Below are 20,145 nucleotides of genomic sequence, written 5' to 3' on the forward strand. Positions count from 1 at the left end.
TTTACAAAAATCTACTACTCTGCTTGCATGTCAGCAGACTAGGGTATATCCTTCTGAAATCCTATGTATTGAATGAATAAAGAATATTTTTAAATCGGGAAAAAATCGTTTTTGAATCGAGAATCATGTTGAATTGAAAGAAAAATCGATTTTGAATCGAATTGTGACCCCAAGAATCGATATTGAATCGAATTGTGGGACACCCAAAGATTCGCAGCCCTACAATTTACCCACCTGCTCCCAATGCCACCCACACTGGTTTAAATGTAGCTTAAAAATGTAGATAATGGGTTTCACTATATAAAGCACTGAGATTTTAGAAAAATGTGCTGTACAAATATAATTTACTTCACTTCAATATTAACTATGAATAATAATAAAAATTGTATAATATTAAATTGCTACTGTCATAGAGAGGGTTTTTGACTAGCATTTTTTTCTGTAGGTCCTTTAAAACAGCAAAGGCTATTGTCATATTGAGGATCTTTGACCAGCATTTTTTAAATATGTCCTGTATAACAACAGAAACAACAAATCGCTCCTATCATATTTAAGATATTTGATGAGTGTTTTGTTTTCAGTAGGTCCTTAAAAACAGCAAAGCACTCTTGTCATATATAGGATCATTGAATAGTGTATTCCTAAACAACGTCAAAGGTCTCCTGTCACATTGACGATCTTTGACTATAATATAACCAATATAACCTTATTGCTTTTGTTTTAATTGATGAGTTTATTACTTTATTTTTGACAAAATTACCCCCCAAAAACTATGACAGAGCCTTGCATTGATATTATATCCTAAATAGGAATAATAGTTAAGGAAGAAGACCTTGTCCGTTGCTTTCTCAAAATGTGCCCTAGAACAATTTAGCTAAAAAAAGCTTTAGACTGAGCTATCGCTTCTTCTGACTTCATTTTAATATCAATTTGCATAATGAGATAATGACGACAAGGTCCAATATTAGCATGACTCAAGCCTTGGTGATGTGATGGGGAGCCGACCTTAGTTCTGTATGTAGTGACTTCATTTTATTTAGAAACAAGCGTACGAGGGAGGAACCTAATTAAAAACGTTTTGGGGCATTTTGTACACTTTGTTTTTGGAAAGGCCACAGAATGGAGGCGGACAGATAAATTAAGGGATTTAAAGAAAGAGGAGATCATTTAGTGCCCACTCTTGCCAGAAGATGATGTAACTAGGGCATGTTGACACCTCCACACACACAAAAAAAGATTGTGCTTGTAGTTTTGATTGTCTACAAGAAAAATGCTAATTTAGGGTTGTCCTGATACCAATATTCTGGTACAAGTACCAGTGCCAAAATGTATTTCGATACTTTCCGCTACATTCCCCCCCAAATGAAGGAACCACAAAAAATGGCATTATTGGTTTTATTTATCTTATTTTTTTTTAAATCTTATGATACATTAAAAATACATTTATTATTGCAATCAAAGAACAATTTTGTCATCAAATAACATAGTGAACATGCTACTTATTTTTAGTACTAAGTAAGCAAACAAAGGCTAACATATTGTGTCATTTTAGGTAGTTTTATTTTGTCAAAATTTAGTAGGGAAAAGCGGTATAAAACGGAATATTAATAATCTACTTGTTAGATTATAGTTAATATCAGCTTATTTTCTGTTTTATCATTTTCTATGTACACTTTGGTTAAAAATGTAATAATCTGTTATTCTTCTTTTTTTTTGGATACTTAACATACATTTTGGTAACAACCCAATACTAAGTAGTTACAGGGTCATACATTGGTCGTATTTAAAGTCTTAATGTGTCCACGGATGAGTTTATAAACAATAAGGAAATGAAAAAATATTTTGTGATAATAAATAATATCGATGTAATCATTGTACTTTTGACTACATATGGCTCTTGGTATTGTTACAGTCTATGCCTGTGTAGCTCCACCCATGGCATTTATTTACATTCGGGAGCGCAAGCTTGCTATTAGCGGTTCGCTATTGTATTCTCCAACGTTGTGTAGTGAATAAAGTTTAGCTAGTCCTCATCCTATAGGTAGGATACTTGTAAGAAACATAGTTTATTTCTCGCCATGGAAGCAAGGATTAGTGATTTAGAAGCAGCAAAAACACTGCTGACTGCAGATGGACGTTAGCCACTAGCTAGTTAGCCATGGTTTAAAGCACCTCTTGCAGAGCAGCGCTACAGTATATATAGCTTCACCTTTATAGTTAGTTTTCAAGCCAAAACGCATCCATTCTCCCTATTCTCTCTCCACACTGTGTCTGGTTGTAAGTATTCCATGTGTGTGCGTTGCCTAACATGCGCTGTCACATATGCATGTAGATGGCAGTTTCTCATGTTTGAGTGTCACAACATTGCTAGGCTTATGGCAGAAGAACTGCTGTACAGCAGACTAAACGTGACTGTTGCTCTTGTGTGTTGTTACCGCGCTGGGTGGGAGTTGATGTAAACAGCCAACAATATACCTGCACGATACTCGCCCTCAATCATTCTATATGGTGTCAGAAGTGGCCAGTGAGTCACGAAAATTCAATAAAGAAGTAAGTAGGCAACAGAAACTTTAATCCCCCAGCGAACTTTGCCTTTGACAAGCCAACGGAATGGCTAGACTGGAGACAGCACTTCGACTGGTACAGACTTGCAACAAAACTCAACAGAGGATGGAAATGTGCAGGTGAGCTGCCTGATTTATGCAATGAGCAACAAGGTACAAAACATATATAAATCGTTCACCATTGCCAAAAACAACTTTGACAGCATGGTAAAAAAAAGTTTGGCCAGTATTTTTTCCAGAGGAATAATACTATCCCCGAGAGGGCATGTTTCCACCAGTTTGTTTAGCCGAGCCTTGTATGATTTATCAGAGCACTGTGAGTATGGTGCCAGTCGAGATAAAAATATCTGCAACTGTATTGTTGTTGGGATAATTAACAAGCTCTTTCGCATACTACAGCTAATGGCGGACCTAACACTTGCACTGACAATACAGACCGTGAGGCAGCTAGAGGAGGTTGCGAAAAAAATTAACCTGCAGGGAGACAAGTTGGGATCAGTACAGGAGGTGTGTTACAAACAAAATAATAATTGGAAGCAGCAACAACAACCAGGCAAGACAAAAGACAGAAAATGCGGGAGTAAAAACAAATGTGGTAAATGTTGGAAAGTCCAGCATGGCAGAGATGAAAGGCGCCCTGCAAGGAAAGCTACATGCCAGAACTACCATAAAATCATAAAATCGGACATTGGTCCAGAGCATGTTGCAACAGCAACAGGGACTGAGAGAGTGGGCAGGCTGAAAAGACATCCTATGTCTTAGGTTTAGTGTACAGTGACGATGCAAAAGAGCAGTGAACTTTGCAGCTACAGGTGGATTCCAATGAAATTTAGAATCGACACAGGAGTTAATGTGAATGTATTAGGTGAGAATGCATTCGTACACTCACCCCACTGAGAGCACTAGAACCTGCTGACATTCCTTTAGACAACCCAAAAGGTGAACTGTTGAGTCTGGGTCGATTCAAAGTGACAGTTAGCTTTAAATGGGAGAATTACCCCTTCAAAGAATATGTGGTCCGCGGCTGGAGTGTCAACAATCTAATCAGCTAGTCCCTGTCAGTTGGAATGAACTTGGTGCGACGGATTGACGAAAGGATACTCACCACCAGTGAACATCAGCAAGCTTAGGGTGAGCATAGTACACCAAAAACTGAACTAATTAAAATACAGTTGAAGAACAGTGCTCAAATGTACCCTATTCATAACACACACAGTGTGCTCTTTTCCAATGTTACAAAAAGTTCAAGATAAACCACAGGAAGGAGAACAATGTCATAATAGACCCAGTAACACAGCCAACTGAATTGGGCACACCAATGGTGCCTGTTCTGAAGAAGAACACTAGCAAAGCCAGGATATGTGTGGACTTGATAAGGCTAAATGAATCAGTCAAAAGAGCATTAAATCCTATCTGCCTCTGATGAGATCACTGGCAAGCTTAGTGGAGCAACGGTGTTCTCCTCTCTTGATGCTGCGACAGGCCGTCATCAAACTTATCAGTCAGGATGGCCGGAATACATTGGTAACATCCCACTGTGTGCCAGATACTTTATGGAATTGGAAAACTAACTTTTAGAAGCTGATGGCTTGGTCACACGAGGAAAAAGGCTCTCCCTCGGAATTAATAGTTTGTAGAGTCATGCAAGACTTGTTAGGAGCAAAAGCGGGCTCAGCAGAAGGAGCCACTCATCTCCACATACCTGCCAGTTTTGCCCGTAGAAACAAATTGCTCTTGGGATCTTGGATAAGGTGGTGGGGGACAATTCACCCCAATACTTCTGTACGGAATTTCAGGAGTTGAATTGCATCGGTAACACCTGAATACGTTTTTCAACTTCTTTAAGTCGAGGTCGACGTTAATCAATTCATGGTAAAGTTACATTGTTTAATGCATCCAGCGGGGCATCACAACAAAATTAAGCATAATAATGTGTTAATTCCACGACTGTACATATCGGTATCGGTTGATATTGGAATCAGTAATTAAGAGTTGGACAATATCGGAATATCGAATATCGGCAAAAAAGCCATTATCAGACATCCCTAATTGGAATAGTCTCCATTGTTCAAGACTCACGGTAATATAAAGAAAAAAAAATGTCCAGACGCCCAGGTTGAAAATCTTAATTTGTCAATGTGTGGTGTGTAGTAGTATTAAGCTTTTAAAAAATGTTAATAACAGTAATTGCTTCCTGAGTTGTTTTGAAAGACAAAGTTATTTGTGACGTACGTGTGTCTACAGGACATTAAGATATACCATAATACATGGCTCACTTATTCCAATAAATACGATGTAACTCCTTCCAGAAAGGTCTCAGGGCGTCCACACAGAAAAGATGATATAACATAATAGTAATAGGTGAGAAGAGTGGACTCACCTGGTTGTCCTCATGAGTGACCCTCATCTGCTCTTTAAGAATAGACGTTCGCGCCGCCTCCTCCTTCCTCATGATGCGCTCCTTCTTCAACTCGGGACTCCAGAAGCTTTTGATGCTGTTGGTGGAGGAGCCCAGCTTACTGTCCTTCAGGTCCAGCTCCCTGCGCAGCATCTCGTTCTCCCTCTGCATCTCCCTGAACTGGGCCTGCATCTCTAGCAGTTCTCCCCCACTGCTCCGCACCGCCTGCCTCAGCAGGGCGGAGGGCAACCCCTGGTGGTGGTGGTGGTGGGAGTGCAGCATGGAGATGGAGCCCAGGTCACTGTAAGACAGAAGGTCAGCATGGTGCAGCCCCACCGTAGCGATATTGGGACTGCTGCCCATGGCCGTGACGCGGCCCCCGTACATGGCCCGGCTGGTGGCCCGGCCCAAAGTGGTAGTGCCTTTGGGGTAGGTGGCCGTGGAGCCCACACCCTCGTGATCGCTCAGGTACATGGGCCCCGAAGTGGCGTAGGCAGCATTGAGAGACTGGATGTTCTCCATGGAGAGCGTCTTGCCCCCCGCGCCGCTCCCGGCCCCGCTGTTGGCCCTCCGATGGCCCAGTCTGGGGGACCGAGGCAGGCGCGGGGAGCGTGCGGGGCTGCTCTCTAAGTGACTTACAGCTCTGGCACTGCCGTACATGTCCCGTGAGTGGGCCGCGTGGCCACCAGGGGGGTCCTTAACGAGGGCACGCTGAAATGATACTGCACAGGCTGGCTGAACCGCACATGGGGCAGGTGATTTCCTGCCGTGGGAGTCGGGGTGCCTCAAAATCGCAGGGAATGCCCGGGAGGCACCTGAGACAGACAAATCACAACAGGTTGAATGTGTCAGTCGAGGATCTTGGAAATAAAAGTAGACAAGGTAAATGGTTGTACTTGTATAGCGCTTTTCTACCCCTTTTTAAGGAGCCCAAAGCGCTTTTGACATTATTTTCACATTCACCCATTCACACACACATTCACACACTGATGGCGGGAGCTGCCATGCAAGGCGCTAACCAGGCCCCATCAGGAGCAAGGGTGAAGTGTCTTGCCCAAGGACACAACGGATGTGACTAGGATGGGCGAAAGTGGGGATTGAACCAGTAACCCTCAGATTGCTGGCAGAGCCACAATCCCAATATCGCCACGCCGTCCCCTAAAAACAGAGGTACAATACATAATAACAAACATTTGACGTGTAAATATGCGAGCTTGTATCTTGTTGCTAATTTCCATCAACAATCCCTCGTAGGGATGGGCGATATGGCCTAAAATTTGTATCGCCATAAATATTGCATCCTCCTACGATAACGATATATATCACCAAATATCATTTGGAATATCAATAGAACCATTTCAAAACAGGTTACAAAGGGTTCTAATTAGACTATTAATATAAGCAGCAAAATATTACATAATGTCTGTTTTTTACTTTTTTTCTCAAAACTATTATTAATCTACATGTTAATTTACTTTTAATACATAGTTACTTTCTGCTGTATCATGTTTCTATCTACACTTTTCTTAAAAGGTAATAAATATGTATTCTTCTCTTTTTTGGATACTTGACATTAGTTTTGGCCGATACTACAAATGTGGTTAACTACAAATGTGGGTAACAATCCAATAGCTACAGGGGCAGTATCATCATACCAATGACAATACTGACACTTACATTTTTCAAGATCATTAATTGATTGCACTTTTAAGCACAATTAAAATAAGACAAAAACACACAATGCTGGTGTAACAATAGCAATTAAGTAATTTAATTATTTCCTACTATTGGTTTTGATTTAAAATGAGAAATAAATGATAAATGGGTTGTACTTGTATAGCGCTTTTCTACCTTCAAGGTACTCAAAGCGGTTTGACACTACTTCCACATTTACCCATTCACACACACATTCACACACTGATGGAGGGAGCTGCCATGCAAGGCGCTAACCAGCACCCATCAGGAGCAAGTGTGAAGTGTCTTGCTCAGGACACAACGGACGTGACGAGGTTGGTACTAGGTGGGGATTGAACCAGGGACCCCCGGGTTGCGTACGGCCACTCTCCCACTGCGCCACGCCGTCTCGATTCGCGTTTGTTTTTAGGGTCCTCCTATGTCCAGGGACTTATTTTCTGAGTTAGTGAACAATAACAAAAATGACAAGATATTTTTCTGATACTAAATTTATCAATCCAACCACTGTAGTATCGACCAAATGAGGATATAATACTTTGTATCAGCAATGTCGATATTTGTATTGATCTGCCCAGCATTGTTTGCCTTCAAAAGCTCTGGTTCCGGGTTAGCAGTTAGCATATCCTCCTACTTTGTGTAGTGTAGCATGTATAGCTCTTCCTAGTCCTCCAGTGATAATAGTACTTTTCGCCTTGGAGGTGAGGATTATTGACTTAGAAGTGGCTTTGCACTGTTAAAGTCCCAAATTAACGATAGTCACAGACACACTAGGTGTGGTAAAATTATCCTCTGCATTTGACCCATCCCCATATTCACCCCCTGGGATGTGTGGGGAGCAGTGAGCAGCAGCGGTGGCCGCGCTTGAGAATCATTTGGAGATTTAACCTCCAATTCCAACCCTTGATGCCGAGCGCCAATGGGTCCATTTTTATAGTCTTAGGTATGACGCAGCCGGGGTTTGAACTCATGACCTTCCAGTCTCAGGGCGAACATTCTAACCACAAGGCCACTGAGCAGGGATGTTAGATGTTAGCTAGAATTCAACAGTGCGTTGAGGACGGGTTCTTTTGCTCGTTGCTGATATATTGAAAATCTTCTATTTCGCGCAACCCTACTCTCTATGATGTTAAAATTAACACATTCAAAACATAAAGTACACAGATCAACAGTACTAAATGTAAAATAACAATGTTTAAGTGCCAAATGTCATATTCTAAAGGCAAATGTACGTTGTACATTACAGAATTATATAAAATAATTGATAAAATATAAACTGCTCAAAAAAAGGGGGGGGGGGGGGCACATAAACAACACGATGTAACGTCGAGTCCATCACACTTTGGTGAAATCAAACAGTCCATTTAGGAAGAAACACTGAATGAGAATAAATTTCACATGCTCAAACACGAAGTTACCTAGCTACACACCAGAGGTGTGGACTCGAGTCACATGACTTGGACTCGAGTCAGACTTGAGTCTTGAATTTGATGACTCTAGACTCGACTTGACAAAATGTAAAGAAACTTGCAATTCGACTTACACTTTAACATCAATGACTTGTGACTTCACTTGGACTTGAGCCTTTTGACTTGACAAGACTTGCTGCCTTACCCAGAACCCAAAGATTAAAAAGTTATTCAAGAGCGCTCCGTATCTTTCATTGTGTACGTGTGTGTCTGTCAGCGTGTGTGCTGCCAGTCAGTTCAAAAGCCAATCAAATTAGATCCACGTTGTTTTCATACCACAGCATTCATCCAAACAAATTGCAGGACAACCAACAAAGAAGAGCTGTCAAACGAGCCAGTGAGGAAAAATTATGCCAAAGAGTTTCGTTCGGTTATTAAAACTACAAGTTGGTCAACAAAAAACTAATTGCAGTATGCAAAACATGCGGTTCGAAGATTACAGACAGAGACGCAACAACTTCCAACTTCGTTCAACATTTGAAGTTGCACAATAAAGGGTACATTTTGAATGTAAGCTAACATTTATTGGCTAACTTTGATTTGCTGTGTAGTTAAATCAGTGAGGTTGTAAACTCACTGCTAACGTTAAAACCATAGACATCTTATAAGTAGACGCAGCATCGACCGCTACTGCCTACTGGCGCTGACAAGACGCGTGGCCGCCATCTTGGAGTGGTGCTCCGCTCCACTCAGTGCAATTCATTTGGCAGGAGCAACGACCTGTCAGCGCATTTAATTCATTTTACCTCACTGAATACCACTGATTTTCAGGAGTTTTTTTGTCATACGTGTAGCTATGATAAAGGACACATCTTTTGGCGTGTTTTATTATTCATAGTTTACTTAACAGTAATAGAATATTCTTATGTGCTATAAATGACCAAACATCCAAGATCAAATCTGGGAATATAATCCCAGAGAAGGCGGAAAATAACGGTCAGCTATTTTTAAATTCAAAAAACTTTATGATTACGGTAGGTTATATATACATGCGTATGTCCTACATAAACAATGTATTAATACATTAGGTATCCATATATCACAGGGACCTATAGACTGTATCACTGTTGCTGCAGCAGCAGAGAGTTTATTCAGTCTTGACACTTATTATATTATATTTTGTATTACATTCTTCCCTTAAATGATAATGTTTACAGTGATTGTTTTGTATGTATTTTTTATGTATGTCGCTTTGGATAAAAGTGTCTGCCAAATACTTAAACATAAACTTATACAAACACCTGAAAGTCTTTATATCAGCTAAAACCACCAATCTGTTTCACTGGATTCAGAATAAAACCAAATTCTGTCTTACCCAACAATGTTAGCATTTGAATATTGTCCCTTGAAGATTTATTCCTGGTTACAATTCTACTGTTAAAAAGTATTGTTTTAGACTTTGCCTAAAATTAGAATGCATCATAATCAGTGGCGGCTGGAGAATTTTGTTTTAGGTGGGGCTGAAAGTTTGTAAACCAAACCCCTGTAGGGCCGTCATCCTCCCCCAGAAGATTTCTTGTAATTTCCACATACAAATATTGAAGATATTTGCTCCTTCTCAACTCTGTGATAAAATTATTTTCACAAAATACAACCAATAGTACGTTAATGTCAAATCTTACTTTTGAAAAGTAATCCCCCAATTCTTATTTTCAACAGTCCACTCATTTGAGCAGGAAAACCCTGAACACCAGCCCGGCATCTTTGTTTTCTACCTGTCAACTTTCAGTTTAGGCTGCTCGCCGGATCCTCATCACCACTTCAAGATGGCGGTCAAATTTCTCGCATCACAACAGCCAATGCTGCGTCTATTTATAAGATGTCTATGGTTATAACGTCATTGCAAACACTACAATCTGCTGCGTCCACTGCAGTTTGCTACCTTATTCATACTTTTTGTCAAGTGATTGTTTTTAAGCAGGGTTGCAAGGTACCTACACATAACGTTAGGTTAGTCAATGTATCACACACAGTAACATAACGTTAGGCGGCGGTGAGTAGCACCGCGTATTTTAGCCACCTACAAAAAGACAAATATAGTCAAATAAAGGTCAGTTTAAATATATACTATATTAATAATATGTGTACATATTGCATATGGCCCTGACATTTAAAAAGTACAACTCTGTTCATGGGATCTCCATGTTCATGTATTTGTTATGTTTTTCATGTGTACGCACATATCAACACACATACAGTACAAGATGAGAGCAATGAGAGAAGGTAAGAACAGGATAGAAACTGCTGTGGAACTAGTTACAATGCAATATTCCATGGAAATACAACGTTAACACTTTTGTGCAAATAAGTACAGTTGCACTTGTTTTTTCAAATGTGTTTATTCTGTAAAGGAATGAGTTAAATGTTTAAAAAGACTGGTTATTAGTGCTATTATGAAGTGCAATTTCAAATGCACTTGTTGCAATAAATAAATACATCGTTTTAAAAGCATACACAATCTGTGTACATATTTTAGTCTGTGGTTAAAAGGACTTGAAAGGACTCAAAACTCAAAATACCGGACTTGGGACTTAACTTGATACCTTCCAGTCTTGACTTTGGACTTGACTCGGGACTTGCCTGTCTTGACTCAGGACTTGAGGGCAAAGACTTGAGACTTACTTATGACTTGCAAAACAATCACTTGGTCCCACCTCTGCTACACACTCACTGGCATGTTTTTGATGGCTATTTTCTTAAATTTAATGAATATCATTCACTTCTTCTCAGCACTGTCCTTTAACTCAAAGACCGAATGTTGTGGTCAGATCTTACGTTGTTCACTGTGACATGCGCTACGCCAATTAACAGTAGGCAGGCTGGTAACCTGCTGATAGGACCTCTCATCTTCACGCTCTTGCTGACATTCATCAATACCCACTTAAAGAAACTGACACGTACAGGAGAGCTTTACAAGCCTTTAGTACACGTGATAATGAATAGACAAACTGCTATTTTTTATCACACAGCAGTCCGTCTGTGATCATAAACCCTTGCAGCAGTTCATAAATGCATGAGATGTTCACTCCATCTTTGTTTTACCTTGCCAATCAATCACCCACGAATCGTTGGACGCTCGTCGAAAGAGCGCAGACGTTAGTTGGCAAATATGACCTTATTGATCGGCCCTTGGATGTGACCGTGATGGTAATCGTTCTCTCTTGGTTCGCACTGGTGTTTAAGCCTGGTGTTTACGAAGAAAGGAGTGTTCAGTCAAGAGGAAAGCCTAGCAGGATGTATCACACATCTGGCAGTTGTCACACACACACACACACACACACACACACGTAATCACACACAGCAGGCTATAGAAGTAATACAATATCTTCAAGCCAGTGCAATAAAATCCAATAATGAAAGAGTGCTAACACAATCAGACTTAGTGGTACAGTATGTGGCCCAAAGTAATACTCCTCAATTATTCATGGATTTATAAGTCTTTGGACATTCACTTAAAGGACACTTCAATAGGCACCCCTGCTTGATCTAATGACGCATAATATAAGATCACAATGTCAGCTTTGGTGGACACGGTCCTACAGTACAAAGTGTAAAAAATAAAGGTTTGTTTCAGTGAAGTTAGTCCAACAAAGACCAATAGTGGGTATGAAAAACAGTAATCTATTTATTATTAACCGTCTGGAATGGATTTATGCTGTCTTTGGAGTGATAATTTTGTTGGCTAAAATAGTTCATGAAGCCCAGCTAACGACACTGTAAGCTGAATGATGCGGACATACTTTATAACACGCTTCTGCTTTGGAGACTTTGGGCCTGATTTACTGTACTAAAATCGCTAAACAGTGTGCAAACAATGAAATAGCGTGTATTATTAGTGGCCATGTTGCATGTGACCAACTTACACTGCGTGTGCTATTCATAGCTGGTGCAGACTGCCCTATTTAAATGAGGATTTTGCACATACTAAACTCCCCACACTTTCACTCGATCATTTACTGCAAATTATTTTTATCATTTTATCGTGTTTTCAAACAAGCAGTAGTCATGTCCCACTTTTTATGGGCATTTCAGAAACCAGCAGTTCTGACTCCTCTACAATGGAACACACTTTTTTTTCAGTGCGCTCTTGGGAACTGGCTGCAACACTGACTGCGAATGTGAAGAAGAACATACAATATTAGTATTATATTAATATTAAGTATATCAATATGTGGAATTAAATGATGGGATGGATTAAGTAAAGAAATCAAACAATGTACTATTATCATCTAGTTTAACAGGCTGTTCAAACTAAAGGGTTTACAAAGTACAAAGAAGAAGGATTATGATAAACGTCAGTTTGATAAAGATAAAACAGAAAGTTGACCCGGATTCCAAAAATGAACAAGGAAATCGCGACTACTACTACTTCTACACAATTAAAAAGGTCGCCACACCTTAAAAACTTGTGTTTTTTTACGTGAAAAAAAATTTAAGTAATATAATGAATGTATTAATCAATATATATATATATATATATATATATATATACATATATATATGTAGCTCCTTTCGATACACGGCAACACAGGGAAGTTCCTTTTTGTAAAACGGGCGTTTATTGACTCCTTCTTGCTGTGTACACCATCCACGTCGACACGCCTCCACGCCAACGCCAACACCAACACCAAGGCCAACGCCGTGAGAACTTACAAATACAGTACAATACAGTACATCAGACTTTGAATTTACATCAATAAACACTTGGAAATAAATCAAATTACAAAAATACAATACCTCAATTTACCGGTCGATCTACGTTCCCATCCTCACCTATGGTCATGAGCTTTGGGTCATGACCGAAAGGATAAGATCACGGGTACAAGCGGCCGAAATGAGTTTCCTCCGCCGTGTGGCGGGGCTTTCCCTTAGAGATAGGGTGAGAAGCTCTGCTATCCGGGAGGAACTCAAAGTAAAGCCGCTGCTCCTTCACATCGAGAGGAGCCAGATGAGGTGGTTTGGGCATCTGGTCAGGATGCCACCCGAACGCCTCCCTAGGGAGGTGTTTAGGGCACGTCCAACCGGTAGGAGGCCACGGGAAAGACCCTGGACACGTTGGGAAGACTATATTTCCTGGCTGGCCTGGGATCACCTCGGGATCCCCCGGGAAGAGCTAGACGAAGTGGCTGGGGAGAGGGAAGTCTGGGTTTCCCTGCTTAGGCTGTTGCCCCCGCGAACCCGACCTCGGATAAGCGGAAGAAGATGGATGGATGGACAATACCTCATTGGCTGCTTGTAACGAAAAGATGTTCTAATAATCACTTGCTTGAAGTTTTACATAAATCATCGAATACATTCAATTCTTTTGAGGAGCTGAAGACAACGTGCTCAAGCACCCTCCCCTCTCGCATGTTCTGCATTGTTTATGGTCCGTGTGGTTGCAACATCACAACAATCATTCCGCTTTGCAACACAATTAACACAATACATTTACATTTTGCTCAGGAAATTTTACAATCACACATTTTCTAATAATATTTTATAACTCTGCATCATTAACTTATTTATTAATATTTATCTACTTATGACATATATTTAAAGCATGCAAACTCTCATAAACAGCTACAATATATATATACATATATATATATACATATATATATACTGTATATATAATTTAATTTACTGTTTTTTGGGAGGGTTCTAATCTTTTTTATGGCTGTTAAATAGAGGCAATACGGACATCAGCGTGGATTTCAGTTAGCTTTATTTTTTTAACTTACTTCAGTAAACAACTTACGGAATGTACGTAACATGTAAGCAAATATGCCACAGCGTCAATTCTGGTCCTTCAAACAATCGCTATTCCTTCTGAAGCAAAATTGATATTCATATATTACATATAGCCAATTATTTGCACATTATTGACTACTGATGCATCGAAAATTTGTCCGTCAACTTTGTTCACCGAAACCTCCTCTGGTGGGCGGGCTGCGTCTTTCCCCACATACACGAATAACGTAGCTTGCACAAACCTGACGAAAAAATGGCATTTTGGTCGCATTCCCATTATTGACTAAAGTGTAATTTGAAAACATCCGATTCCAATCAATTGGCCTGAATCTGATGCAAAAAGATCAGATTTCAAGCGTTAAGACTGGCAAAACAATCAGATCTGTGTCACTTGATCAAAGTATAGGTCAGGCTATTTACAAAATTATACAATAATCAAATATACTGCATTAGAAGGGACTAACAAAAATTTATGAAAATACAATTACGTAGTGCTAACAATAAATACATTCTAAACTAAATTAATAATAAACAATAAATATGTTTCTTAAATAAACTGTCAATAAGATTTAAGTACAAAAGCAAATACTAAAGTCATAATTGTGGCGCTTCAGAATCTTCTCTATGACTTTACTCCAGACTTCTTCTGTTTGTTTGATATTGTCATCACTGCCACAAATGGTGAAAAAGTGTGTTACAACTGAGTACCATTGCAACCCATACTGACCAGCAGCTGAGAAACAGATAATTTTAGGTGGCACTCTAGAAAACGCCCATTCCTTTGGTTAAGAAACAATGCTCTAAAGCAGTGGTCCCCAACCACCGGGCCGCAGAAGAATTTGCTATTAAAAAAAAAATATATATATATATTTTTTTTTTAAATCAACATAAAAAGCACAATATACACTTACAATTAGTGCACCAACCACAAAAACCTCCCTTTTTCATGACAAAAATGTCCCTTTTTCATGACAAAGAAGAAAAAAAAAAAGAAAAATTTTTTTTTTTTAATTAAGTCTTAGAATACTCCATTAGGGATGTATATCGTTAGGATTTTACTATTATCAATACCAATCGATATTTCTTATCAATACCAGTAACCACTTATCGGTACTATATGTAAAACATATTTTTTAAATAGCATTTTATTAGCCCAGGAGGTTGTACACCTCCAACATCATGTAACATCTCATATCAGGTAAGACTTTTATCAACACCTTCTTTTTAAGCCGTAAACAAAATAACTATGTTTTTAGTGCGAGGTACAATGCAGTTATGTCATCATCTTGAAAAAACTACACAGAGCCATCACTGTGTTTCTATTCATTACAAATACTCAGCTGGAAATCAAATGCACTGTATGTATGGCACGGGTACTTTACATGATACATTGTGTCAAATATATCCTATTGATCAATCAATCAATTAGCATGTTAGGTGGGTGTGCATTTAAGTAAGGTGTATTTTGAAGCTACGCAAACGCTGGGTGATGGATTGACGTTAAACGGAGCAACTTTATGGATTATTATATTACTTAAATTTTTCTTTTAAGTGGATTATTAATGGCCTGTGGATCACTGGATCGCTAGGATGACGATTGATAATAGTTGGCTGTGAGCAATGCGCTTTCTCTTCAAACTGACACTAACCCTTATTGACTTTGAAGAACTTTTGAGGAGCTGATTATCAGAATATCCCCGTGTCTTTTTTATGTGTGGGGGTGGAACCTGAAGTGAATGTGACAGTGCGTCATAATTATATGATAAAATAATATAGGTAACATGTGTACACATTCTGGACGACCCATTTACTCGGTAATCGATATACATACCATTTCCTACTCTTTATTTTCTTCTGATGATCTTTCTGGCCGTTCTTCAACTGAGGTCCCAGAGCGACAATTGGGAACTCCCTCCAGGGAAAGGTTTATAGTCATAACTCCAAAACCAAACATGAAATTTGTCTAAAATAGTCTTTTTTGTGATTTTCGCAGCCTAAAATGTCTGAATTGAAATAATTTTTTTTGAGTGTCAAATTACTGTACTTTTTAAGATACTTATAACTAATAATAGTAATGATAAATTATGACTACAGAAAAAAAAATCAGTAGCTTTATTATTGTTTGTTGTCAGCTCTGCTGTTCTCAAGATGCAGACATTTTCCAGTGTATGTTTTACACTTTGTAGTGTCCATCTCAAACATTCATTTATGGTGCAACACATTTATCCCAATTTGTGAACTGTTGAGAGCAATCTATAGCGCACATTTTTGTTGGGAAATGAGAGACATTGAGAGAATATTATCATACTTTAACATCTCTAACATGTGAATGCTACCTCTTTGCTAGGTCAGCATTGCAAATGCAAATATGATACAAATTGCCTTACCCTGGATAAATAAAGGTTAAATAAGGAATATAAATATGTGTTAACTAGGGAGAGAAAATGTATTTTTGTTGCCAATTGTTTATATAGTACATTACCTAGGGGGCTTAACGCAATGGGCAAGGAACCAGGAGGTCTAAGCCACACAGCAATTGTCCCGTTTGAATCATAATGAGTTGATCAGTTGCTACATTTTGCTGTCCCCACTTCGTCTTCACAAGAAAAAAACAAGCATAAACGTGTGCGATTAAGCGCCTCTCAGAGACAAATTTGATTGGCTAAAAAAGGAGGTTAATTAGCCAAAATGTGCAGGTAAATTGCGGACAATCGACAACTTTGCGAGTCTGTGGTTGAATTAAAGCGTTTGCGACATCAAGAATTCCTGGAGGGATTGATTGGGGGACTTTCTGGAGAGAATGCATTAAAAGACTAAAAATAATCCATTAAATCAGAACGTGCAGGATGCTCACTCTTGTACGGTCCCCTGGCACACGTAGTAAAATTCGATTTGTGGACGCGATCATTCCTCATGTGAGTTGGTGAATGCTAGCCCCCAGAATCAAATTGGCTGTTGCTGTGAATGAATGACATTGTGATTTGTACATGCAGCCCTATTTTTTGTTAATCTGGCATTTCTTAGACCAGGGGTGTCAAACTCATTTTAGCTGGAGGAAAAACTACTCCCAAGTGGGCCGAAATGGTAAAAATCATGGCATGATTACTTAAAAATAAAGACTACTCAGGGTTGTTTTCTTTTGGCCAAAAATAGAACAAGCACATTCTGAAAACGATCACAAATAATCCTCTGAACAAACCACTTTAAGTGAGTTGAAAATTCTGAGGAAATTGGTGCAGTTTCAAAAACACAATGAGTTTGGACTTCATCTCAGTGTATCTACAAAACCAAAATTAAACTTTAAGTCACAGTCTTTTTGGGATGGAAAAAAAAACACAACATGTAAACTCTTCTAGGTATCAAAGAACTCCTTTGTCATGTCCACATATCAATCCAGTGCTAACTCAACAAACCGTAGGAAACTGAGGTAAAAACTATATAAACGGGATAAGTTTTCTCGTTTTTGACAGGGACAATACGGCGGAGTAAGGGTGCCAAATAACGATGTGTTCGAAGCAGAATATATAAAATGACAGGTTTTAAGTTTAATTTGGGTCGCTTTACTTTGTCCCTTTCGCTAGCCGTAACATAACTGCTATTGTGACATCCAGTGGACACATTTAGAACAGCAGTTTCTTGCGTTAAAAAAAAAATGCAGCTCATTTTAATATTTGGAAAACTCATCACGCGGGCCCGATAAAACCTGGCCGTAGGTTTGACACCCCTGTCTTAGACACTAACATAATGATAATTGTATAGTGTTTTGGCTGTTAGCTCCTATTAGATATGATGCTTGATGATCTATCAATGCTATAGCGGAGCAGCTCTCAGCTAGTTAAGTTAAGACCACATAAAGGAAACATCTCCGGCAATTCGCTGAGCATCGGTGCGGAGAGGACACAGATGACACACTACAAAGATTTCACCACAGGCGTCACACCGCTCAGTGTCTGCATTGGTCTTCTCCATGAAGGCGGATCCATCTTGACATTTTGCCACATTGTGTCCAAAAGAAACAGCAACAAGGGAGTCGGAGGGTGTAGGGAATTGGAGGGGTTGGGGGGTGTACAACTGGTGGAAGTGAGACGATGGGGCTCTTCTTTTTTGAGGTCAGTGTCTCGGGTAGACAAAGATGGAAGGACATCTTGCTAAAAATAGCCTGCATATGGGTTGATAATGGAGTGATTTCACATGAGAAGGAGCACCAATGTGAGCGTGCTGCAACATGCATCCTCCTCATCATGTATTCTACTACTGGCGCCTCAACACCCCAAATGCATGTCCCAGTCAAAGGGGGAGGGGGGGGGGGTTGACAGAGTAAGACATCTCTCCATGTTTAACAATCATTTGCCTAATTAAAACATGCCCATGCTCATCCAACACACTGAATTACATGTCATGCAGCATCAGGAGCCCCTGGCACCTCATCCGGCCTCCATGTTTTAATGTTTTAATGGCACACATCCATCAAGCCTATAATCAAAGCCTCTTGTTTTAAAACGCCGCTGTGGCGTTAGGATGCAAATCATCTGCTATCAAGTGAGATCTGACCGGCTTTATCCGACCACACACATAAGACCCCCCCCCCCCCCCTTCACACACACACACACACACAGCACCCACCAGCAAAAGGGATTTAACACAATCGGTTAGATACATATATACACACGAATATATATTTCAATCGAATCACACTAACCTCCATCGATGTTAATTCCTCTCCCGTGCTGCTACAGGGACGGCATCCCGTCGCCTCCATTCAGCCCAGCAGCCTCCTTCAGCATTGGTCCTCCCCTGCACGCCAGCATCATCATCATCACTACCGCAAGCGGCAGCTGCATGCGCGGGAGGCGGGGTCCCACTTCTGCATCATCGCCATTAAAATGCACGAACTTCTGGGAGACAAATGTGTACAACTAGCGTGGATTTTTATTGAATGAAGCGAAACCCGTCTGCCCCGGATCTCCGTCTCCCAGGCAGGCGCGTCTTCGTGATGCTTTGCAGTTTGTACGCAACACCCCCACCATGCTAGTGTCAAGCTTCCCACACACTAATTAAGGCGTGGAAACTGCTAATACCGGTAAAGGAGCACGGCGTTGCAATCGCCTTTCAGTCTAAATTCGGGGTTTAGAAAGAAAAAAAAGTGACTTTTTTTTAGGTCGAGGTGGTCCACTTCAATCCGTAAAATGAATTTAAAAATATAAATATATTGTAAAGGCAAGCGTTAATGGCGGGGAGACTCAAACATTTCAACCCCATAAAGGTAAAAGTGATGTTTTTTATGTTCTTGTTTGTTGAATGTAGAAAAACTACGGGGTACCGAATGTAACTATTAATCCCATTTTTATGTTGGCAACCGATATAATGTTACCTGTTTGACGCAACAGTTTATTTAAAACTTGTTAGGAAGAGTCCGTGGCAGTTTTGTTGTCTCCCTAAATCCTAACGCAGGAAATTTCATTCGGATTAAAAACAATCCAATGTGTTCTTCTTCCTCTTCTTTTGTTTAATGGCGGTTGGCAATCAATCTTCTAGTGCGCATTACCGCCACCTATTGAAATGGAGTGTGGACCGAGGTGGAACCCTACTCTAGTGCAGTGGTCCTTAACCTTGTTGGAGGTACTGAACTCCACCAGTTTCGTATGCGCATTCACCAAACCCTTCTTTAGTGAGAAATAAAATGTTTTTCAAATTCAAGACAAAGTTATGTGATCTTTTACTGGTGCACAACAGTGCATGAACATCACCCTGTTCAAAGAACAAAACCAACACAGTGCATGAACTCGTAACAAATTACACACCCGAAAATCAGTTTGGGTTCTGCTGTTGCCGTATCCCTAATATGCTGACAGGGAGAAGTTTTTCGATCGAATCCTGGTTAAGAACCACTTTGGGTTTAGGTTCTCAACCTTTTTTTAGTGATGTACCCCCTGTGAAAAATGTTTTAATTCAAGTACCCCCTAATCAGAGCAAAGCATTTTTGGTTGAAAAAAAGGAGATAAAGAAACAAAATACAGCACTATGTCATCAGTTTCTGATTTATTTCATTGTATAACAGTGCAAAAATATTGCTCATTTGTAGTGGTCTTTCTTGAACTATTTGTAAAAAAAAGATATAGAAATAACTAAAAACTTCCATCCATCCATCCATTTCTACCGCTTATTTCCTTTTGGGGTTGCGGGGGGCGCTGGCGCCTATCTCAGCTAAAACTTGTTGAGGAATAAACAAGTGATTTAATTATAAATAAAGATTTCTACACATAGAAGTAATCATCAACTTAAAGTGCCC

General features: G+C 39.8%; 1 protein-coding gene across 7 annotated transcripts in view; it reads right to left on the minus strand.

Moving 5' to 3' along the window:
• The window catches only part of erc2 (ELKS/RAB6-interacting/CAST family member 2), a 94,960-nt gene extending 75,590 nt beyond the window's left edge, over positions 1-19,370 (minus strand). For 3 of the 7 annotated variants that reach the window (XM_061874313.1, XM_061874314.1, XM_061874312.1), the window contains exons 1-2: positions 18,556-19,369; positions 4,945-5,777 (exon numbers count right to left, since the gene is read on the minus strand). In XM_061874313.1, the coding sequence (XP_061730297.1) occupies positions 4,945-5,622 (678 nt within the window). In that variant the 5' untranslated portion in view covers positions 5,623-5,777; positions 18,556-19,369. Of the gene's footprint in view, positions 1-4,944; positions 5,778-18,555 lie in introns of all 7 variants that reach the window. The other 4 variants (XM_061874316.1, XM_061874315.1, XM_061874317.1 and 1 more) reach the window with 2 other exon arrangements.
• Between the last annotated feature and the right edge of the window lie 775 nt (positions 19,371-20,145).

This window comes from Nerophis ophidion, linkage group LG16 (genome assembly GCF_033978795.1).
Source record: "Nerophis ophidion isolate RoL-2023_Sa linkage group LG16, RoL_Noph_v1.0, whole genome shotgun sequence".
Taxonomy (NCBI): Eukaryota; Metazoa; Chordata; class Actinopteri; order Syngnathiformes; family Syngnathidae; genus Nerophis; species Nerophis ophidion.